Raw genomic sequence first — 21975 nt, 5'->3', positions numbered from 1 at the left:
ACCAAAAAGAACCCACCGTAATGAGCTATTAAGGCAGAGGTGCTCAAGACACAAAGGAAAAGAGAGTGACTCCAAAACGTCTAGAACATAAAAGACAAACAGCCTGGTCAGAAATTCAACTAAAATTCCTGGAAGAAGTGCAGTCAGAGTTAAAAAAAAGTTTAAAAAAACTTTTTTTATATTAATGGAATGAGAAAGATTCAAAGGACATTGGAAAGGAAATGAGAACTATAGAAGAAAGAATTAGAAAGGGAATTAACAGCTTGATACTTCATGATTTTCTTGCATCACTCTTATTTCTCTTCCCATATTTTTTCTACTTCTCTTACTTGATTTTCAAAATCCTTTTTGAGCTCTACCATGGCCTGAGAACAATTCATACTTTCCTTGGAGGTCTTTGATATAGGAGATTTGACTTTGTTGTCTTCTGGTTTTATGCTTTGATCTTCTTTGTAATCAAAATAAGATTCTATAGTCTGAGTTGTTTTTACGCTATTTGCTCATTTTCCCATTCAAATATTTGACTTTCCAATTCTTTGTTAAGGTAGGACTCTGCTTCCAGTGTGTAGGGTGTTCTGTCCCAAACCTCAGAGGTTTGGTGTGGCTGTTTTCAGAAATACTTCTAGGGACCTGTAAATTTTCAGTTCTTTCAAGGTGATATGATCAAAAGAGAGGTGGTTACTCCTTTCCTGACCTGGGCTCTGATCTGTGAGTGACCACAAGCACTCTTTTCTGCCTTGATACCGTGAGAAGGATTCCCTCTCCATTGCAGCTACTATCCCCACTGCTCCAGCTCTCCTCTTCACCCCAGGACCACCTTGCAGGATTGTGACGCAGATCTGTCAGATTAAAGCCTGAGAATATTGCCTCGATACCAGCAAAGAGATTCCTGCACTCCCCCTCTGATCAGTTGCTGATTCCCATACCATCTGTCAGCCAGGAGTTCCAGAAGCAGATGCTACTGCTGCCACCATCTTGTGAGTGAGGCTGGACTGCACTCCTCTCTCACCCAGGTCTGACAGTATTTTCCCGCTGACCTTCTATGCTTTCTTTGGCATTTGTGGGACAAAAAGTCTGGAAACCATCACAGCTACCAGTGATTCAGTCCACTGAGACCTGTTCTTGTCCTGACCACCCTGGCAGAGCCCATGCTGGACTGTGCTCTGTTCCCAGTCCAATGTGATAGACCCTTCCTGTCAACCGTCCAAGATTTCTCTGGCTGGTGATTTGTTTCACTGTCATTTTGTGGGTTCTACAGCTCTAGAATTTGTTGAGAGTCATTTTTATAGGTATACGGAGGGGTCCAAGTGACAGTTCAAGCAAGTGCTTACTTTTACTCTGCCATCTTGGCCCAGAACATTTTTTATATGACTACAGATAGATTTGATTTGCTGTTTGAAAGCTGCCTGTTAATATACTTTGACCATTTGTCAATTGGAGAGTTACTTATATTTTTATAAATTTGACTCACTTCTCTATGTACTTAAGAATGAAGCCTTTATCAGAAATGCTTTTTTGCAAATCTCCCCCCCCCATTTTCCTCTTTCCTTATAATTTTGGTTGCTTTGATTTTGTTTGTGCAAACCTTTTAAATTTTATATTACCAAAATTATGTACTTCACATTTTGTAATAATCTATCTATCTCTTTTGGTCATAAATTCTCCCCTTATTTATAAATTTGAAAGATAAACAATTCCAAGCTCTCTTAATTTGCCTGTTGTAGTTACCCTTTATGTGTAAATTAAACACCTTTTTTTGACCCTATCTTGGTATATGTTGTGAGATATTGGTCTATCAATAGCTAATTTCTACCATATTGTTTTTCCAGCTTTCCCAGAAATTTTTGTCAAAAATACTGAATTTTTGTTCTGAATGGTTGGATTTTTGTGTTTATCAAATCCTAACTAGATTACTATGGTCTTTATGTAATTTGTACCTAAACTATTGCACTGATCCACTGCTCTAATTATTAGTCAGTATCAGATTGTATTTAATAAGTAGGGCTTCAAAATACAGTTTAAGATCTGGTAAAGCTGTACTACCTTTTAATTTTTTAAAAAAAATTTTAAATGCAAATACTAAAACTAAAATATACAATAAAAAATAGGAAGAACCATTATAAGCTTAAATACTGAAACTTAAATACCAAATAAGAAAGAATAGCTGTCAAGTGCATAGCAGAATATAAAAGAGGATTCAAAATATACAATAATAAAATTCTGTTTCAAGAAAATCTAGATAATAAATATTAACTATTATGTTAAGAGCTAGCCATCTTTTCTTTGTTTCTATATAAGTTTTCTTTTGTTTTTCCCCACTTTCTCCCTTTGCCCCTGCCTCAGTTACAATTAAGCACAGGAATATTTATATATAGATGTATACAGACACATATACATATATACACATCAGACCATGTTCTTTTGCATTTTTAATCATGGATTCCTTTGTTATCTTTGAGCTCTTGCTTTTCTAGACCAGTTTTGTCATTATGTTTTCAAACTTCATAAAATAATTTTTTGAGTGGTTGGTACATACTGAATAAATAAATTTAGGTAAAATTGTCACTTTTATTATATTGGTTTGGCCTACCCATGAGCAATTAATATTTTTTCCAATTGTTTAGAAATATATTTTATAGCTGTTTTCATATAGTTCCTGGGTTGGACTTGGCAGGTAGATTTTCAAGTGTTTGATATTGTCTACAGTTATTATATATGGAATTTCTCTTTCTGTCTCTTACTGCTAGATTTGTTGGTAATATATAGAAATACAGATGATGTCGGTGGGTTTATTTTGTGTGCTGCAACTTAGCTAATGTTGTTAATAATTTCAAGTCGTTTAATTTTTTATTTAATTTCAAGTAGTTTTGTTGTTGATTCTCTAAGCTTTTCTAAGTATATCATATCAGCTGCAAAGACTGACTTGTTTTGTTTCCTCATTGCCTATTCTAACTAATTTCTTTTTCTTCTCTTGTTGCTATAACTAACATTTCTTGTACAATATTAAATAACAGGGGTAACAATGGGCATCCTTGCTTCACCCCTGATTGTAGTGGGAAAGCTTCTAGTTTATCTGCCTTACAGATATTTGCTGAAGGTTTTAGATCAGACCTGCACAACTTGCAGCCCCTGGGTCGTTTTTGGCACATCAAAGGTTTTCTGGTGGCCCACAAAAAATGTAGAAGAAAACATCCAGGACAGTTTTAAATAAACATTGCTTATCATTTGAAGGTAAGCCTCCGTTATTTCTATGCTCTCTAGTGTTGCTAATAGGAATGGATGCTGTATGTTTGTCAATGTTTTTTTCTACACTGATTGAGATAATCATATAAGTTCTACTGGTTTTGTTATTAATATGGTCAGGTATGCTGATAGATTTCCTAATATTGTACCAGTTCTGCATTCCTGATATAAATCCCACCTGATCATAATGTATTATCCTCATGACAAATTGTTGCAGTATCTTTACTAGTATTCTATTTAAAAATTTTGCATCAATATTCAGTAGGGAAATTGGTATCTAATTTTCTTTCTCTGTTTTGGTTTTTTCTGATTTAGGAGTCAGCATTATATTTGTGTCATAAAAGGAATTTTGTATGACTACTTCACCTATTTTTCCAAATAGTGTATATACTGTTGAAATTAATTGTTTTTAAATGTTTGGTAGAATTGACTTTTGAATCCATCTGGTCCTGGGGATTTTTTTTCCTTAGGAAGGTCATTGAAGGCTTACTCAATTTCTTTTTCTAAGATTGGGTTATTTAATTATTTTATTTTTTCTTCTGTTAATCTGGATAATTTATATATATTTTTAGACATCCATCCATTTCATTTAGTTTGTCAAAGTTATTGGCATGCAAATGGTCAAAATAGCTCCTAACAATTGTCTTGATTTCCTTTTCATTGGTGATTAATTCATACCTTCTGTTTTTGATGTTATTATTTTTTCTTCTTTCCTTTTTAAAATCAAATTAACCAATGGTTTGTCTATTTTTTTTTTATAAAACAAGCTTCCAGTTTTATTTATTAATTTAATGTTTTCCTTACTTTCAATTTTATTAATCTCTCCTTTGAGTTTCAGGATTTCCAATCTGGCATTTAATTGGTGATTTTTAATTTGATCTTATTCTAGCTTTTTAGTTGCATGCCCTATTCATTGATCTGCTTTTCCTCTATTTTACTGATGTAAGCAATTAAAGATATACATTTTCCCCTAAGTACTGTTTTGGCTACATTCTATAAATTTTTGTATGTTGTTTCATTGTTGTCATTTTCTTTAATGAAGTTATTGTTTTTGTGATTCTTTTTTTGACCTACCTGCTTTTAAAGTTGGCTTAATTTCCAATTAATTTTTAATCTATTTCTCCTTCAGTGAATGTAATTTAGTGAATGCAATTTTATTGCATTACGATCTAAAAAGGATGTGTTTATCATTTCTGCTTTTCTGCATTTGGTTGCAAGGTTAATATCTTAATATATGGTCAGTTTTTGTGTAGGTACCATGTACTGTTGAGGTAGAGGTATATTCTTTTCTATTCCCACTCAGGTTTTTCCAGAGATCTATCTTGTCTAACTTTTCCAGAATTTCATTCACCTCCTTGTCTTCTTTCCTGTTTATTTTTTGGTAATATTTGTCTAGTCCTGAGAGGGGAAAGTTGAGGTACCCCACTAGTATTGTTTTATTATCTATTTCTTTCTATAACTCATTTAATTTAAAAAATTTGGTTGCTGTAGTTTTGGTTCATCTATGTTTAGTATTAATATGACTTCATTATCAATAATACCTTCCAGCAAGATATAGTTTCCTTTTTTATCTCTTTTAATTTAATTTAATTAGATCTACTTTTTTTTGCTTTGTCTGAAATTATGATTGCTATCTCTGCTTTCTTTGCTTTAATTAAAGTATAATAGATACTTTCCATTCCCTTATCATTACGTTGTGTCTATCTCTCTCTTTCAAATGTGTTTTTTTTGTAAATAATATATTGGAGGATTCTGTTTTTTAGTTCATTCTGTTATTTGCATCCATTTTATTAGTGAGTTAATCAAATTCACATTTATAGTTATGATGACTAACTGTTATCATACTGTATGTTTCCCTTCATGCTATTTTCACTTGTTTGCCCCCCTCTTTCTTTTTCACCCCAGCCTTTCCTTCCTCAAAAATGTTTTACTTCTTGCAGAGCCAAGATGGTGGAGTAAAAGCAGGGATTTGCTGCAGCTCTACCCCCAGATCCAGCCAAATAACTATAAATAATGACTCTAAACAAATTCTGCATCTACAGAAGCCACAGAATGATGAAGTGAAGCAAATCTCTAGCCCAAGACACTCTGGACAGTTGACAGGAAGCATTTATCAAGCCAGGCTGGGAGCAGAGTGCAGTCCAGCATGGGCTATGCCAGCATAGACAGGAGCTGAGCAGGTCTTGGGGGGAATGAATCACTGGAACTTATGGCATATTCCAGACTTGTTGACTCCAAAATGCCAAGGACAAATTGGAAAGTCAGTGGAAAAAACTTGTTGGACCTGTATGAGAGAGGAGAGCAGTCTGGCCCCAGTCCCAAGGCAGTAGAGTGGGTAGAGGAGCCAGGTGCAGCCACAGAAGCAGCAGAGGCAGTGGCAGCAGCTGTTTCTGGAATTCTAGACCCACAGACTCTAGGGGGATCAAACACCTGACAATACACCCTCCTACCCCCCATTGGAATCAGAGAACCACCTTGACAAAGAGCTCAAAAGTGAAGTAATTGGCTGGGAAAATAAACAAAAAATATCACACTGTAGAAATTTACTTTGGTGACAAGATCAAAATATACAACCAGAAGGAGACAATAAAGTCAAAGCTCCTACATCTAAAGCCTCCAAGAAAAATATGAATTGGTCTTGACAATCAAGTAAGAGAAATAGAGGAAAAATTAGGAAGAGAAGTGAGAACTGCTTGCTAACGAGGACTCAGAAATGTTGAAGAAAATAACAGGTTAGACATTTACCAAGTCAGAGACAGTTCTCAGCTTTAGCAATCCTCACTCCCATACCTGGTTGTTATCTTTGACCATCACCTTAAAAGTATCAATCATGAACATCTTCCAACTCATGATGAAAAAGAAAGAACTTATTCCTTTGATTACATTTGTGAGTATTTGCCAGATGTGGAGCAGCCTACATGTTCATATACTCCCTTCGCAAAAGTGATATGATTGTTAACAGACACAGAAATCCAGAACCATGGGAAAATATGAATCCTTCCCAGCCTTAAAAGCTTTTCGCAATTAACCAAAAATGGGAGCCTCTTGAAGAGCTGCAGACTGTTAAACAGTTGACCAAATGAAGAGTATTCATCTAAAGCACACTGTATGAATCTAGTGGAAACATTTCTGCACAAACTATACTACTGAAACCAGTGTGTGGAAGTGCTTCTGCTACATTTTTAGGGTCTCTCTACCTTTTTGGCCTCTGAATGAGGAATTCCATTTTGGATAAAATGTATGTAGCTCATTAAAGTATTCATGAGGATTTTTTACATTTATTTGCACTTATATATATTTTGGGGGGGGGCAAATTTATAATGACTTGTAAGATAAATTGTCTACTATAAAAGTGATGCTGTGTTTTTTCCCCCAAAGGTTAGGTAAATATTTATTTCATCATTGAATTGATGAATCATTGGAAAATATATCTAATCAAACATATATATAATCTAATCAAATACACACACACACACACATATACACACACTGCTTTACAATTTGAATTTTCCTATTTGAAATATACTTCCATTTTAAAGCCCAAATAAGAACTTTTTACACATATCTTTCCAGTTGAAATGGAAAAATTATTGCATTCAGTCCAATAGAGTGTTATTTAACATGAAAAAAAAAATTACCAAATCAAATGACAAAAGAGATCCAAAAAAGGCAATGAGGTGAAGATTGCCTTAAAAAGCACAATTGACCAAATGGAAAAGGAGGTCTAAAAGCTCACTGAAAATAATGATCCCTTATAATAGAATGGAGCAAATGGAAACTAATGACTTCATGGAAAATCAAAAAATTATAAAACAAAACCAAAAGAACGAAAAAATAGCAGACAGTGTGGAATATCTCATTGGCAAAACAACTGACCTGAAAACAGACACAAGAGAGACAAATAAAAAAGGTATTGGAGTCCCTGAATACTATGACCACAAAAAGATCCTAGATGTCATCTTTCAAGAAATTATCAAGGAAAACTGCCCTGATATTCTAGAACCAGAGTGAAAAATAGATATTGAGAGAATCCACTGATCACCTCCTAAAAGAGATCTCAAAAAGAGAATTCCTAGGAATATTACAGCCAGATTCCAGAACTCCCAGATCAAGGAGAAAATATTGCAAGTAGCCAGAAAGAAACAATATGAGAATTGTGGAAACACAGTCAGGACAACACAACATCTAGCAGCTTCTACATTAAGGGATTGAAGGGCTTGGAATATGATATTCCAGAAGTCAAAGGAAGTAGGACTAACCATGAATCACCTACCCAGCAAAACTGAGTATAATACTTCAGGGGAAAAATGGTCACTCAATTAAATTGAGAACTTTGAAGCATTCTTGATGAAAAGACCACTTGAAGAGAAAATTTGACTTTCAAATACAAGAATCAAGAGAAGCATGCAAAAGGTAAACAGGAAAGAGAAATCATAAGGACTTACTAAAGTTGAACTTTTTATATTCCTACACAGAAAGATAATATTTGCAACTCTTGAGACTCTTCTCAGAATTAGAGTAGTTGGAGGAATTATATCTATAACATAGGGTATGCTGAACATGACATGATATCTAAAATAAAATAAAATTAAGGGGTGAGAGAAGAATAGTGGAAAAGGAAAAGGGGGAAATAGAATGGAGTAAATTATTTCTCACATAAAAGAAAGAAAAAGCTTTTACAATCAAGGTGAAGAGAGGGGAGGTAATGGAAAGAGTAAACCTAAATCTTGTTGGATTTGGCTTAAGGAAGGAATAACATGCACATTCAATTTGGTATGAAAATCTGTCTTACACTACAGGAAAGTAGAGGGGAAGGGGATAAGTGGGCAGTGTCAGGGATGATAGAAGGGAGGGTAAATGGGAGGCAGGGGTAATTAGAAGTAAACACTATGGAGGAGGGACAGGGTCAAAAGAGAGAATAGAATAAATGGGGGGCAGGACAGGATGGAGGGAAATACAGTTAGTCTTTCACAACATGACTGTTATGGAAGGGTTTTGCATGACTCCACATATATAACCTATATTGAATTGCTTGTATTCTCAATGGGTATGGGTGGCGAGGGAAGAATAGAAGTTGGAACTCAAATTTTTAAAAATGAATGTTAAAAATTGTTTTTATATGCAACTGGGAAATAAGACCCACAGGCAATGGGGTTTTGGAGTTTATCTTGTCCTACAAGAAAATAGAGAAGCAGATAAGAGAAGGGAGGGGTGTAATAGGATGGAGGACAGATTGGGGAAAGGGGTAATCAGAATGCATGCTATCTTGGGGGGTGGAGGGAGGAGATGGGAAGAAAATTTGGAACTTAAAATCTTGTTGAAGTGAATGTTGAAAATTAAAAATTGAATTCAAAAAGCGTTTTACTTCTGATCATGACCTTCCTTTCATCAGTCCCCACACCCTTTTATTATCTCCATCCCTTTTTACTTCATTATTGGGTAAGATAGATTTCTATATCCAACTCAGGGCTTATATTTTTCTCTCTTTGAGCTAATTTTGATGAGATTAAAGTTTAAACTTTTCCTGTCACCCTCCCATCTTTTCCTCTGTTATAATCGCTTTTTCTTGTCTTTTTTTGTGGGACAATTTGTCTCCATTTAATTTTCCCCTCCTTCCAGCACAATTTTCTTCCCCTAGCTTTTTTTTATATTATCCCATCTAAGCACCTTTATATCCATACACTCTGTCTGCATGTACACCTTCTAATTACTCTCATAATAATAAAGTTGTTTAGAGTTACAAATATTATCTTGCCATGTGTAAATATCAGCATTTTTTCCTTATTGAATTTCTTATGTTTTCTTTTTCTTGTTTCTTTTTTCCTGTTTCTCTTAAGTCTTGGATTTGGAGGTTAACATTTTTTATTCAGTTCTAGTCTTGTAATTAGAAATGTTTGAAAGTCCTCCATTTTGTTAAATGCCCATTTTCCTTCCTCAAGATTATACTCAATTTTGTTGAGTAGGTGATTCTTGGTAGTTATCATAACTTTGTTACCTTCTAGGATATCATATTCCAAGCTCTTGGTTTCTTCAATGTGGAAGCTGCCAAATCCTGCATAATTCTTACTTTCTCCTTGATCTGTGAACTCTGGAATTTGGTTATGATGTTCCCAGGGAGTTTTCATTTGGGAATCTCTTTCAGTCAGTGATTGGTGAATTCTTTTCATTTCTATTTTGTCCTCTGTTTCTAATATATCAAGGCAATTTTCTTTGAAAACTTCCTGAGTGATGTTGTCCAGGTTTTTTTTTTTTAGTTATTATTTTCTGGTAGTCCACTAATTCCTAAATTACTTCTCTTGCATCTATTTTCTAGGTCAGTTATTTTTCCCATGAGAAATATCACATCTTTGTTTTTACTTTTTTGACTTTGTTTTATCCTTATATTGATAACTCACAGAGTCATTAATGTGCACTTGTTCATTTCTAATTTTTAAGGAACTATTTTCTCAGTGAGCTTTTTTACTTCCTTTTCCATTTGGCTGATTTTTCCTTTTAGGGAGTTGTATATCTTGGTAAATTTTGGTATATCTTTCCCCTTGCTCACTTTGTTTTCATGATTTTCTCTCTTTTCTTTTTTACTCTCATTACTCTCATTTACTCTCATACTCTTCATTACTCTCATTTCTTTTCCCAATTTTTCCTCTGCTTCTCTAATTTGCATTTTAAAATGTTTTGCAAGGCTCTCCCAGAAATTCTTTTTGGGCCTCAGATCAAAATACATGTTTCTCTGAGGCTTCATATGTAGCCATTTTGACACTATTGTTCTATTCTAAATTTATATCTTCATTCTTCCTATCACCATAATGACTTTCTATAGTCAAGCTTTTTCATGTTTTGCCCTTTTTACCTTGTTTTTCCTTATTTTGTGACTTGGTGTTTTTATGTGAGAATTAGGTTCTGGGCTTCCACTGTCTCATGCATTTTATACTGGGGCTCTAGGTCTTACTGCTAGATTTCATGGGTTTTAGGACTTAGTTGTTTTCTTTCTCTGGAGGTTAGGCTTCCCTTGATGCTTATACCGAATGGAGTTGAGGTGGGGAGAGGTTTCTCTGTTGGCCTCCCCTGACTCCAGGGTGGGGTCTTGCTGGTAGGTTGCTATGGTAACAGTCTTTCTGGTGGAGATTTCTGGAGGAGGGATCTTGTTGCTGGTCTTCCCTAGGAGTGGGGGCCCTGATGCTGGGTTGCTATGGAAACAGAGTCTCTCTGCTAATAGACCTTGGAGGAGTAATTTTGTTTCTGATCTGCCTGAAGGTTGGAGTCCTCAGACTGGGTTGTTATAGAAACAGGCCTCTTTGTTAGTAGGCCCCGGCATCTGGGAGGTCTCACTTTTAGCCAGTTCTGCTGTTGGAATTCACAACTGGTCAGCAATAGGGTCCCGGTCTTGCTGGTGACTTGTGTTGGAGGTGGAGCTTTGCTGTTCTATACAGACTGCTCACTTGCCTAGGCAACCTCTGGTTTGTACAAGAGTGGGGCCTTGCTGGTGGATTGACCCCAGCTTGGAACCTGGTTTACTGCTTTGAGACTGGCAGGTGCTGTTGCTCTTGGACCTCACTTGCCTCCTACCTGAGTTAAGACAGACCTTTCCTACCCTGCTGGTAAGCTGCTTCCCTGCTTCTAGATTAATTTTGAGGTACTTTTCCAGTTGTTTGGAGAGGAATTTTGGAGGACCTCAGCGGGTGCCTTCCTCTGCCATCTTGGCACTGCAAGTGTCTGGTGGGTTTCCAAAGAAGTTGAGAAACTAGAAGTCAAGTTGCCAGAATTTACTGAAAGCAAAGGAATTCTGTAAAATCATCTACTTCAGCTCCACTGACTACACTAGGGGCTTAAGCCCTAAATATGACTAGTTCTCAAAATGATGGGAATACTAGATCATCTTGTCTCCTTAAGAACTTTTATGCAGAGGTGCAGAGCCAAGATGATGGAGTAGAAAGACACATATACTCTAATGCTTCCCCCACAGCCCACAAAATATCTGTAAAAAATGACTCTCAACAAATTCTAGATCAGCAGAAGCCACAGAACAACAGAGTGAAAGAGGTTTCCAGCCAAAGGTAACCAGGAAGGCTGACAGGAAAGGTCTCTCTCGTGGGATGCTGAGCAGAGTCAAGCCCAGACCTGGCCATGCAGTACAGGGAGGAACAGGACCTGAACAGACCTTCAGGGCAGAGTTCCCAGCAGGGAGGGTCCCAGATCCCTCAACCCACAAGCAACAAAGGTCAGTGTGGGAGGGCTTTCCCAGTTGGGCGAGAGGGGAATGGGGTTCCTCCAGCAACAGCTCCAGATGGCATTAGCAGTAGCAGCAGCAGGCTGCAGGCAGGTATAGTGGCTGGGAAGCAACTTGGGTCCATTGTCCAGGCAGCTCAGCTTAAAGCCTCTGGTGGTAGAGAGAAGCTGATCTAAACCTCAGCCCTCAGTGATGGTCCCGCCCCCACTCAAAGCCCTGGGGAATCAAGCAGCTGAGTGGAATCTCAGCCTTGAACATGGTACTGGGGAGAGGAGGGGCAATAGGACCCTCCTCTTGACAAAGGATTCAGAAGTCAAGTAACTGCCTGAGAAAATGTCCAAAAAAGTCTAAAAAAAATAAGACTATAGAAAACCAAAGGTTACTTTCTTGGTGAACAAGTGTCTCCTCCCATCTTTTAAGATGAGGAAGAACAAGGCATACTGTCACAGGAAGTCAAGGCTCCTGCCTCCAGTGCCTCCAAAGTGAAGGTCAAATGGGCTCAGGCAATAGAAAAGCCTGAAAAGTGAGTTACCAGCTTGCTAAAGGGGAACCAAAAACATGCTGAGGAAAATAACACCTTTAAAAAAAGTCTAACTCAACTGGAAAAAGAGGTCCAAAAAGCCAATGAGGAGGAGGCTTTAAAAAGCAGAATTAGCCAAATGGAGGAGAAGGTTCAAAAGCTCACTGAACAAAATAGTTTTCTTTAAAAGAGAGAATTGAGTTCAGGGAAGCTAATGACTATGAGATAAACCAAGCAGTTAAAAAAGAAAACCAAAAGTTTGAAAAAATAGAAGATAATGTGAAACACCTTATTGGAAAAACAACTGACTTGGAAAATAGATCCAGGAGAGATAATTTAAAAATTATGGGACTACCTGAAAGACATGATCAAAAAAGAGCCTAGACATTATCTTCCATGAAATTATCAAGGAAAACTGCCCTGATATTCTAGACCAGAAAGCAAAATAAATATTGAAAAAATCCACTGATTACCTCCTGAAAGAGACCTGAAGAGAAAAACTCCTAGGAATATTGTGGCCAAATTTCAGAGTCCCCAGGTCAAGGAGAAAATACTGGAAAGCAGCTAGAAAGAAACAATTCAAGCATTGTGGAAATACAATCAGGATAACACAGGATCTGGCAGTTTCACCATTAAGGGATTGAAGGGCTTGGAATAGGATATTCCAGAAGTCAAAGGAACTGGGATTAAAACCAAGAATCACCTACCCAGCAAAACTGAGTATAATACTTCAAGGGCGTAAAGGGTCATTCAATGATATAGAGGACTTTCAAGCATTCATGATGCAAAGAACAGAACTGAAGAGAAAATTTGACTTTCAAACACAAGAATCAAGAGAACCATGAAAAAGCAAACAGGAAAGAGAAATCATAAAAGACTTTCTAAAGCTGAACTGTTTACATTCCTACATGGAAAGATAATATTTGTAACTCTTGGAGACTTTTCTCAGTATTTGGGTAGGTGGAGGGATTGTACACATACATACACACACAAACACACACACAGACATAGACAGAGAGTACAGTTTGAGTTGAATCAGAAGAGATGATATACATAAAAAAAAGAAGTGGTGAGGGAGGAAAATACTGGGAGGAGAAAGGGAGAAAGGGAATGGGGCAGGCCATAACTCATAAAAGAGATAAGAAAAATCTTGTTCAATGGAAGAGAAAAGGGAGAAGAGGAGAGGGGAGTAGTGAAGCTTACTCTCTTCACATATGGCTTAAGGAGAGAATAACATGCTCACTAAATTTGATATGAAAATCTAACTTACACTACAGGAAAGTAGGGAGGAGGGGGTAAGTGGGGTGAAGGGAATGATAGAAGGTAGGGCAAATGGGAGAAGAGAGTAACTAGAAATAAACACTTTTGGGAAAAGACAAGATCAAATGAGGGAATAAAAATATAAGGGGGGATAGAGTAGGATAGAGAGCAATATAGTTAGTATTACACAACATGATTATAATGGAAGTCTTTTGCAAAATGGCACTTATTTAGTCTGCATTGAATTAGTCGTCTTCTCAGTGGGGATGGGTAGGGAGGGAGAGAGGGAGAAAACTTGGAATTCAAAGTATTAGAAATGAATATTGAGAATTATTTTTGCATATAACAGGGAAATAAGAAACACAGGTAATAGGGTATAGAAATTTATCTTGCCCTACAAGAAAAGAGAGAAGATGGGGATAAGGGAAGGGTGAGGTGGGAAAGAAGGGAGGGCACATGGAGGGAAGGGGCAATCAGAATGCAAGGTATTAGGGGGTGGAGGGAGGGGAGAGATGGGGAAAAAAATTGGACATTTAACAAAATGATGTAAAAGCAATTAGTATTAAAACAATTGACTGAATTAATTACTGAGACTAAATCAGAGACATCTTTACTTTCAGGAAAAAATGTTAGTTTAAGTTTCCTAGAGGCAGGTAATCTCAAGTAAAACTTGGCATCGATGGAAAAGTTAAGGTTTTAATGGTAAATTTGATTTTATGATCATTATTTAATCAGTAACTAGAACATTTATAGAAAGGCATGTAAGCCACTTAAGACTTGTCTCAAAAGATGTTCCTTAGCTAATGTCAAGTTATAGTCATATCTGAAACCTGGTTATTGGAACTTGCTATTTTAAGATCCTATGGGACTATTCTATGTAACTGTTCTTCTGAGACTAACTCCAGGTATGGATAGCAAGAAAGGCTGTCTGAGCCTCCAATCTATGATGCCAATAAGCCTGTGAGATACTGGTAGGAACTGCAAAAGGTGATTTCATGGGAAGGGTGGGAGAGTGGCTGTTCAGCCTGGGCTGAGGTAGGATTCTTCTGACTCAATTTCCCCACTGACTCCTGGCAGAATTTAAACTTGACTGAATGCAATTAACAATCTACTCTTGCCTGGCATTGACATGAAGTTGGGGAGATATTGCTTCCCTGCAATGTCCCTACTCTTAGTGGCAATTTCCTATAGTCATAAGGTTTGTAAGTTTAATACCAGATCTTTTAAATTATAGATTGTTGGTAGGGGAACATCTGAGCTTAAATCTAAAATTATGCTATTAGACTTAAGACTTTAGACCAAAAACAATAAGGTAGGGTCCTTTAATTCTTAGTAATAGTGTGGAGACAATTAGGTCAAGGGCTTGTGAAGTTAGCATACATAGTTATTATTAGTGTCTATTATTAGTTGGTAAATATTAAACAAACTTTGTGATCTATATTGTAAATGCTTTAAAAGAAGTATCACCTGATTAAAAGTTGGAATTGTTTTATATGATATGAACTGTGTTAAAAATGAAAAAAAATAATCCTAAGTCATGAAAAAAAGAACTTTTATGCAGGCCAAAAAAGCAACAGTTATAATTGAATGTGAACAACTGATTGGTTTAAAATTGGGAAAAGAATAAGAAGGGCTTATGTTTTCACCTTATTTGTTTGAGTTATATGCAGAGTACATCATATGAAATGAGAGGCTAGATGAATCAAAAACCAGAATTATGTTGTCCCAAGAAATATCCACTATCACAGATATGCAGATGACACCACTTTAATAGTAAAAGTGAGTAAGATTAAGAATTCTCTTGAAGAGAGTGAAAGTGGAGAAAGTAAAAGCTGGCTTGAAGCTTAACACTAGAAAAGGTAAGGGTGCAGCAACTTGCCCCATCACTTCTGGCAAATAGAAAGAGAAGAAATGGTAGCAATGTCAGATTTTATATTCTTGGACTCAAAGACCACTGCAGAGAGGAGTAATAAAATTAAGATGCTTGCTTCTTGGAAGAAAAGCTGGTAAATCTGGATGGTATACTAAAAAAGCAGAGACATCATCTTGCCAGCAATCAGTATAGTGAAAGCTATGGTTTTTCCAGTAGTAGAGAAGAATTTTGAGTGTCTCAGGGCAGCTAGGTGGTGCAGTGGATAAAACAATGTGCCTGGAGTCGCTGAGATTCATCTCCCAGAGTTCAAATCTTACACTTTATAGTTTTGTGTCCCTAAATTAGTGACTTAACCTTGTTTGCCTCAGTTTACTCACCTGTAAAATGAGCAGGAGGAGAAAATAACAAACCACTAGCAGTATCTTTATCAAGCAAACCTCAAATCGAGTCACAAAAGGTTGACCACAGTTGAACAACACTGGACAGCAAGATGAAATCAGTCAATACTTACAGAAAGTAATTCCCATTATTCACTGGAAGGACAAATAGTAAAGCTGAAGCTTCAAATACCTTGGCCACATAATGAAAAGATGGGACTCGTTGGAAAAAAACACCAAAAACCTTGATGTTGTAAAAGAGAAAATAAGAGAAGGGGATGACCAGAGGATGAGATGAATGTGTCGTGGAAGCAATGAATACGAGTTTGGACAGACTTTGGGAGATAGTAGAAGATAAAGGGTCTGGTGTCCATGGAGTCACCAAGACTCGGCCACTGTAGGATCTGTTAAATGTTTATTGGACACTGCACATTACACTATGTAAGTACTAGGGATACAGAAAGAAAGCAACAAGACTTTCCAGGAACTTATATTCTTTAAAAAAATTTATATTTTGCCCAGTTATATGTAAAAACAATCTTTAATATTCGATGTTTTGAGTTCCAAAGTCTATCCCCCTATCTTTCCCCTCTCCAGTCATTGAGAAGGCAAGCAATCTGATATGGATTATAGTTGTACAATCATGTAAAACATTTCCACGTTAGGCATTTTGGAGAAAAAACTCGAACAAAACAAGGAGAGAAAGTGAAGAATAGTTTACTTTGTTCTGTATTCAGAGCATCAGTTCTTTGGAGGCGGATGACATTTTTCATCGTGTGTCTTTTGGGATTGTCTTGGATCATTATGTTGTTGAGAAACCTAAGTCATTCACAGTTGTTTATTGTACATTATTGCTGTTAGTGTACAATGTTCACATTCTGCTCATTTCACTCTGTATCAGTTTCTTTAATTCTTTCCAGGTTTTTCTGAAATCATCCTGCTTGTCATTTCTTATGTCACAATAATATTCCATTGCAATCATATGCCTCAATTTGTTCAACCATTCCCCAATTTATGGACATTCCTTTGGGTAATCATTGAATCTATTATGTGGGCAAGAATCCCTTAGAAGAAATGGATTAGCCCTTACTTAATAAAAGGGTGAGAAAAGCAGTACTGGAGTAAAATCTCAAAAATACCAGAATGGTATCAGTTTGACTCCAAGGAAAACTATTTAACATCACAGTAATACAAAAGGGTTATGAATATTTTTATACAAAAAGGTTCTCATTTTTTTTATTTCTTTGGAATACCGATATAGTAGTGGTATTGCTAGATCAAAGGGTATGCACAGTTTGATAGCCCCTTGGGAATGTGGGAGTTTATATTTTAATGGAGGAGACAAATTAGTATGAACAAAATAAAAAAAAATTAGTACATACAAAAGAAAAACAGAGTAGATAGAATCTACATATGTTATTTTTTTCTTTTGACAATATTAACAGTTCTAGGTGAGACAGGTCATCTAACACTACCTCCATAAATCAAGGCTTTTTTTATTATAGTTGTCAGAGAATCCAGTGATCCTTAAATAATTTCCCCTAATGATCATTCAATGGTTCCTTGGCCTTATAAAGTGGACTCAGTGAGCTATGGCTTTGGCTTGGTTGGCAATTCCCACTGAAAAATTCTGTTAAAGATTTTAGCCTAATTGAGTTCTGATCTAAGTGTTAGGACCCTACATAGCCTTTGTATAATGATTGAGACCGTAATTATGGTCTGAGTTAAGACATGGTGTAATGCTCAATCAGATGATCAGGACCCAGTATTGATTTGGCACTGTCATCTGTCTCAAATTCAGGTCTACAGTGATTATTCAAGTCTGTTGAAAGTAAGTCCCTGGTGGAAACTTATTCAGTGGTTGGGTAGATGTATGATTAAACAGGAGAAATGTTATAAAAACTTAAGGATAGATCTTAGTGCTAGATGAAGCCTTGAGTTCAGATGTTAGTGTAACTTTGGCATAGTAGTAGTCTGGTGGATTATTGGTCTGGTGGTTGGGACCTTATGGAGGTGTGGCCCAGAAGTTAATGCTAGATAAGGTTGCTATCCATTGGTCAGCAATGGATAAAACTGTGGCCTGAGATTTCTGTAGACAGGAACTTCAGGCCCATGATGGGATCTGATTGAAGTACAGTTTGGTTATCAGGGTAAAGTAATGCCCAGAGGAGTGCTTGGGTTGTTAAGACACAACAGACAACTGTGAAAGGCACAGAAGTGACTTTTGCTCAGTGTTCCAGGTGTGATCATTTGATCAGCTACTCCTTTAGACTATTGTTTCAAATGTGTCTATGAAAGTGGAATATAACAGCTGAGGTTGTAACCAGTGTTTGAAGCGTGATGAGTATGGTAAGTTGTGGCCCTATTGCTGTGATTGTTATATGATACAGATGTTACCCAAGCCCTAGGATGGTGATTCAGGCATTATAACAGTGAAGTTGTTGCCTTGAGTCAAGGGAGCAGTGTTTAGCCTTGACACTCTAATCCAGGTGTGATATTTTCAAAGTTGTGACCCTCTACCAGTGATTAGAACAAGGTGACAATCCTGTGGTCCTGCACCTAAAGTTGAAGCTAACAGAGCTCCTAATGGAGCAGCTGTGACTTTGATCTGATGCCTAGGTTATGGCAGACTTTCAGACTGGTGATTGGGGCTTACTGGCACAGACGTATGACCCTCATGATAAATCTATACCTTAATTCTTGTGACTCATACATGGAAAATAGTCATTCAGGTGTTTGGGGAATGGTGGAGGTGGGAACTGATAGTTAAGTATGATATATATTTAGCCAGATAGTAAGAACCCTTTAAAATCTCAGGATGGTAATCATCTTGAGGTATGACTTGGGAGTCTGGAAGTGTTACCTCAGCCTCATGCTTTTGCTGCTCTACCTTTGATTGCAAAGTATGTAATTAACCTGATCTTGTCATTGATCATCTAGTGATGTCCATGCATAGAGTCATCTTTTGGGTTGTTGATAAAGAATATTTGCTATGACTAACAAGTTATCTTGACAATACTCTATTAGCCTCTGCCTTGCTTGATTTTGTACTCCAAGACCATATTTGCCTGTTATTCCCAATATCTTTTGATGCCTACTTCAGCATTCTAATACTCAATGATGAATGTAACATCGTTTTTGATATTACTTTTAGAAGATGTAGGTCTTCATAGAACTGAACAACTTTTGGCCTTTTAAGTAACGGTGGTTGGAGCACAGGGTTGTATTACTGTGATGTTAAATGGTTTGCCTTGGAGTCAAATTGAAAGCATTCTGTTATTTTTGAGATTGTACTCCAGTACTTCTTTTCTCATCTTTTTATCAACTATGAAGGCTAGTCCATTTCTTCTAAGGGATTCTTGCCCATGGTAATAGATGCAATGATTGCCCATTCCTGTTCATTTCAGATTACTAACACCCAAGTATAATGCCAATTATGACAGCACATCTGAGGCTGCTGCTGTAAATAATTTCAAGGGTCTAACGGCATAGTATAATGAACTCTCTACTTATTCAGCAATAAACTAATCATTGTCCAATAAAGCGAAGCATAACATTCATAGCAACATCCTTAATCAATACCAAGTGCCCAAGTAAAGTCCACACCATCCACTCCTAGGTCACAGCAAGAACAATCTTCTTAATCCATAAATAGTGTCCAAGTAAAGCCTTCTTTCATTTGAACCTGAGGTTGATTTCCAAGTCCCATGGCTCTTCTCTGTGGGCTGACCACCCCTGACACTTGCTGGGATTCACACGTAGGCAGCTCTCTGCTCCTGTTCCATGTCTCAGCTCAGGGGGACTGCTCCACTTACCAGCTTCTGTCTCTGGGAAAACAAAGCTCAAAAGGACACCAACAATACTGACACATACCACCAGCACCCTCATCTCTATTCACCCCCAAAGTCTAGAGGCTCTGTGTTAACAGCTCAGCTCACTTTAACAGCTCTCAAAAGGGCAGAGCCTTATAGGCATGTTTCTGCCCTACTGCTCTATTTACTTTCAAAGTTCATAGGTTCTCTCAGCAAGTCTGCCATCAGAGATCTCCTCACTCAGCCCTCAGAGGTCTCCCTCTGCCCAGAGGTGTCTCCCAGCTCTCTTCTTCTCAAGCCTGGCTCTCCTCACCTCGTCTTTCTCAACATTGACTCTCTCTTTATATACAGTTCTACACAGTATCTGATGGGGTGCACATACCAGATTGCTTAAAACTCAATCCAGAAAAATAGCAAAGATCCTACTTTGCTTGTTGTTACACCAACATGTCAATGTTTAAACTTTCTTATTTGACCAAATCCAGCTGACTTGGTTCATAGATCTTATATTCCTGGTTCCTATGTAATATTGATCTTTACAGCATCATCCTTTCCTTTTGTCACCAGATGCATCCACAACTGAGCTTCCTTTTGGTTTTAACCTAGCTACTTCATTCTTTTGGAGCTATTTGTAGTTGCCCTGTTCTCTTCCCTAGTAACATGTTGGACACCTTCCAACTTGAAGGGTTCATCTTCCCAATGTCATATCTTTTAACATTTTAGTACTGTCCATGTTTGGTATTTTTTTTTTCTGGCAAGAATAATGGAGTTGTTTGCCATTTCTTTCTCCATTGGATCACATTTTTTCAGGACTTCCCACCGTGACCTCGCTGTCTTGGTTAGGCCCTGCATTGCATAGCTCATAATTTCAATGTGCTATGTAAGCCTCGCTGCCATGACAAGGCAGTTATCCATGTGCGGTATGTACTGGTTACTACCTTATAAAAATATTCTCTGATTTATCCTTGGTGGAACCTCAGACCTCTGGTTAGAACCTGGTGGAAATATAACTTGATTACCAAGGTGTGGCCCAGATATGTCCTTAGTCTTATAATCAAAATCCTACAGAGCCCCACGTGTATGGTTAGGGCATGTGAAGGGTTCAGAGTCTCAGGAAAGAAAAATGATTTCTTTGGTTTGGTGCTTGAAGCCTAGTTATAGTCTAGCTATTGTGCTGACTTCATAATTGGACTGGTTTAGCACAGCTTTGACTGTAAACTGATCTTTAGAAAATGGTTAGCATGTATCTTTTCCTTTTGTTGTGATTGGGACAGTATAAGGGACATCTTGATCTCTGGGATACTCTGGCATCAGAATGTCTTACCAGTGAAGCCATAACCCTGGAATTCAGGTCACGGTGTGGTCGATTTGCAGAGAAACCCTGTCTTTGATGTCGGTTCATGTCTGATCTTTTCTATTTTTTGGTCATCCGCTAGTAGTTGTTTCAAGGTGTTACAGAGTAATCAGGTCCTGTGTCAGAACGTGAAGCCTCCCAGAAGGATAGTTGCAGTAATGGCCCTTTTCCTTGGTTAAGGCTTAACTTACTCCTAGTAACTAGGACTTACTGCTCAATGGCCCTAGGCTTTTAATGTGGGCCTAGCTCTGTGCCATTGCAGAATTTATACTGTGGCTCCTCAACAGTGGCCAGGAAAGGATGAGAGATGGGGCTTCTTACTCTGTCATTGCTGTTGCTATCCTTACAGCCCTTTGAAATCTTCATGAAAGAGTGTCTTCCAAGTGGTCGAAGTCCAGTAGAGCCTCAGCCCAGTGGTTGGAAGCTAGTAGAGGTGCACCACATTGCTCAGGGGATGTTAAAGGCACAGCAGAAACCCTGGCTCTGATGGTAGCTTAAGATAAGGGCAAGTGGGTGGGGCATAGTAGAAGGGTATCCCACAGTTCAACAGAAACATTGTCCATGATATTGGGTTGAGATAAGATGGTGACCCTGGTATGGTTTTGGTGATATAGAGGTGTTTTAGCCATACTCTGGTAAATGAGACAGGGAAATAACATGCTTAATCCTTGGCCGTAAGGGTGACTGTCGCTGGATGTTAGCCTGTGGTGAGGATGGAGGGGCAGAAAAGGATGGGAGTGATGATTTAGTGATTCTCGCCTAACAGTTGAGCTGTGTGTTTTTTTTGGGGGGGGTGGGGGAAACTTTTTATTGTAGGTGCAGTGAGACAGATGGACACAGTTCAGATGATTCCAATTTTGTTGGCAACATCCAAAGCATCATAGTCTAGAGCAAGACGGACATAAGCTTTCTTCTCTCCATCAGGCCAGATCAGTGTGTTGACCTTGGCCACATTGATGTCATACAGCTTCTTTACTACCTGTTTGATCTGCTGCTTGTTGGCCTTGACGTCCACAATGAAAACTAGGGTGATGTTGTCCTCAGTCTTTTTCACAGCAGACTCAGTGGTCAAGGGAAACTTAATGATGGCATAGTGATCAAGCTTGTTTCTCTGAGGGGCATCTTTCTGAGGGTATTTGGGCTGTCTTCTTAGTCTCAGTGTCTTGGGTCGCCAGAAGGTGGGGGATGTTTGGATCTTCTTCTTTTTGTGGCTATGGACACCCTTCAACACTGCTTTCTTGGCCTTCAAGGTCTTCGACTTGGCTTCTGTCTTGGGGGGCACAACAGCTTCCTTCTTCACCTTTGGTGCCAT

The 21975-nt window shown here is 37.7% G+C and overlaps 1 protein-coding gene across 1 annotated transcript; it reads right to left on the bottom strand.

The window, feature by feature from the left end:
- Positions 1–21504: 21504 nt before the first annotated feature.
- On the bottom strand, positions 21505–21975 carry LOC140512527 (large ribosomal subunit protein uL23-like). Its single transcript, XM_072621664.1, has one exon. The coding sequence runs from the start codon at positions 21973–21975 to the stop codon at positions 21505–21507; it is 471 nt and encodes a 156-aa protein (XP_072477765.1).

The sequence above is a fragment of the Notamacropus eugenii genome, chromosome 6 (genome assembly GCF_028372415.1).
Source record: "Notamacropus eugenii isolate mMacEug1 chromosome 6, mMacEug1.pri_v2, whole genome shotgun sequence".
Lineage (NCBI taxonomy): Eukaryota > Metazoa > Chordata > Mammalia > Diprotodontia > Macropodidae > Notamacropus > Notamacropus eugenii.
This window is presented reverse-complemented; position numbering and strand designations above follow the sequence as displayed.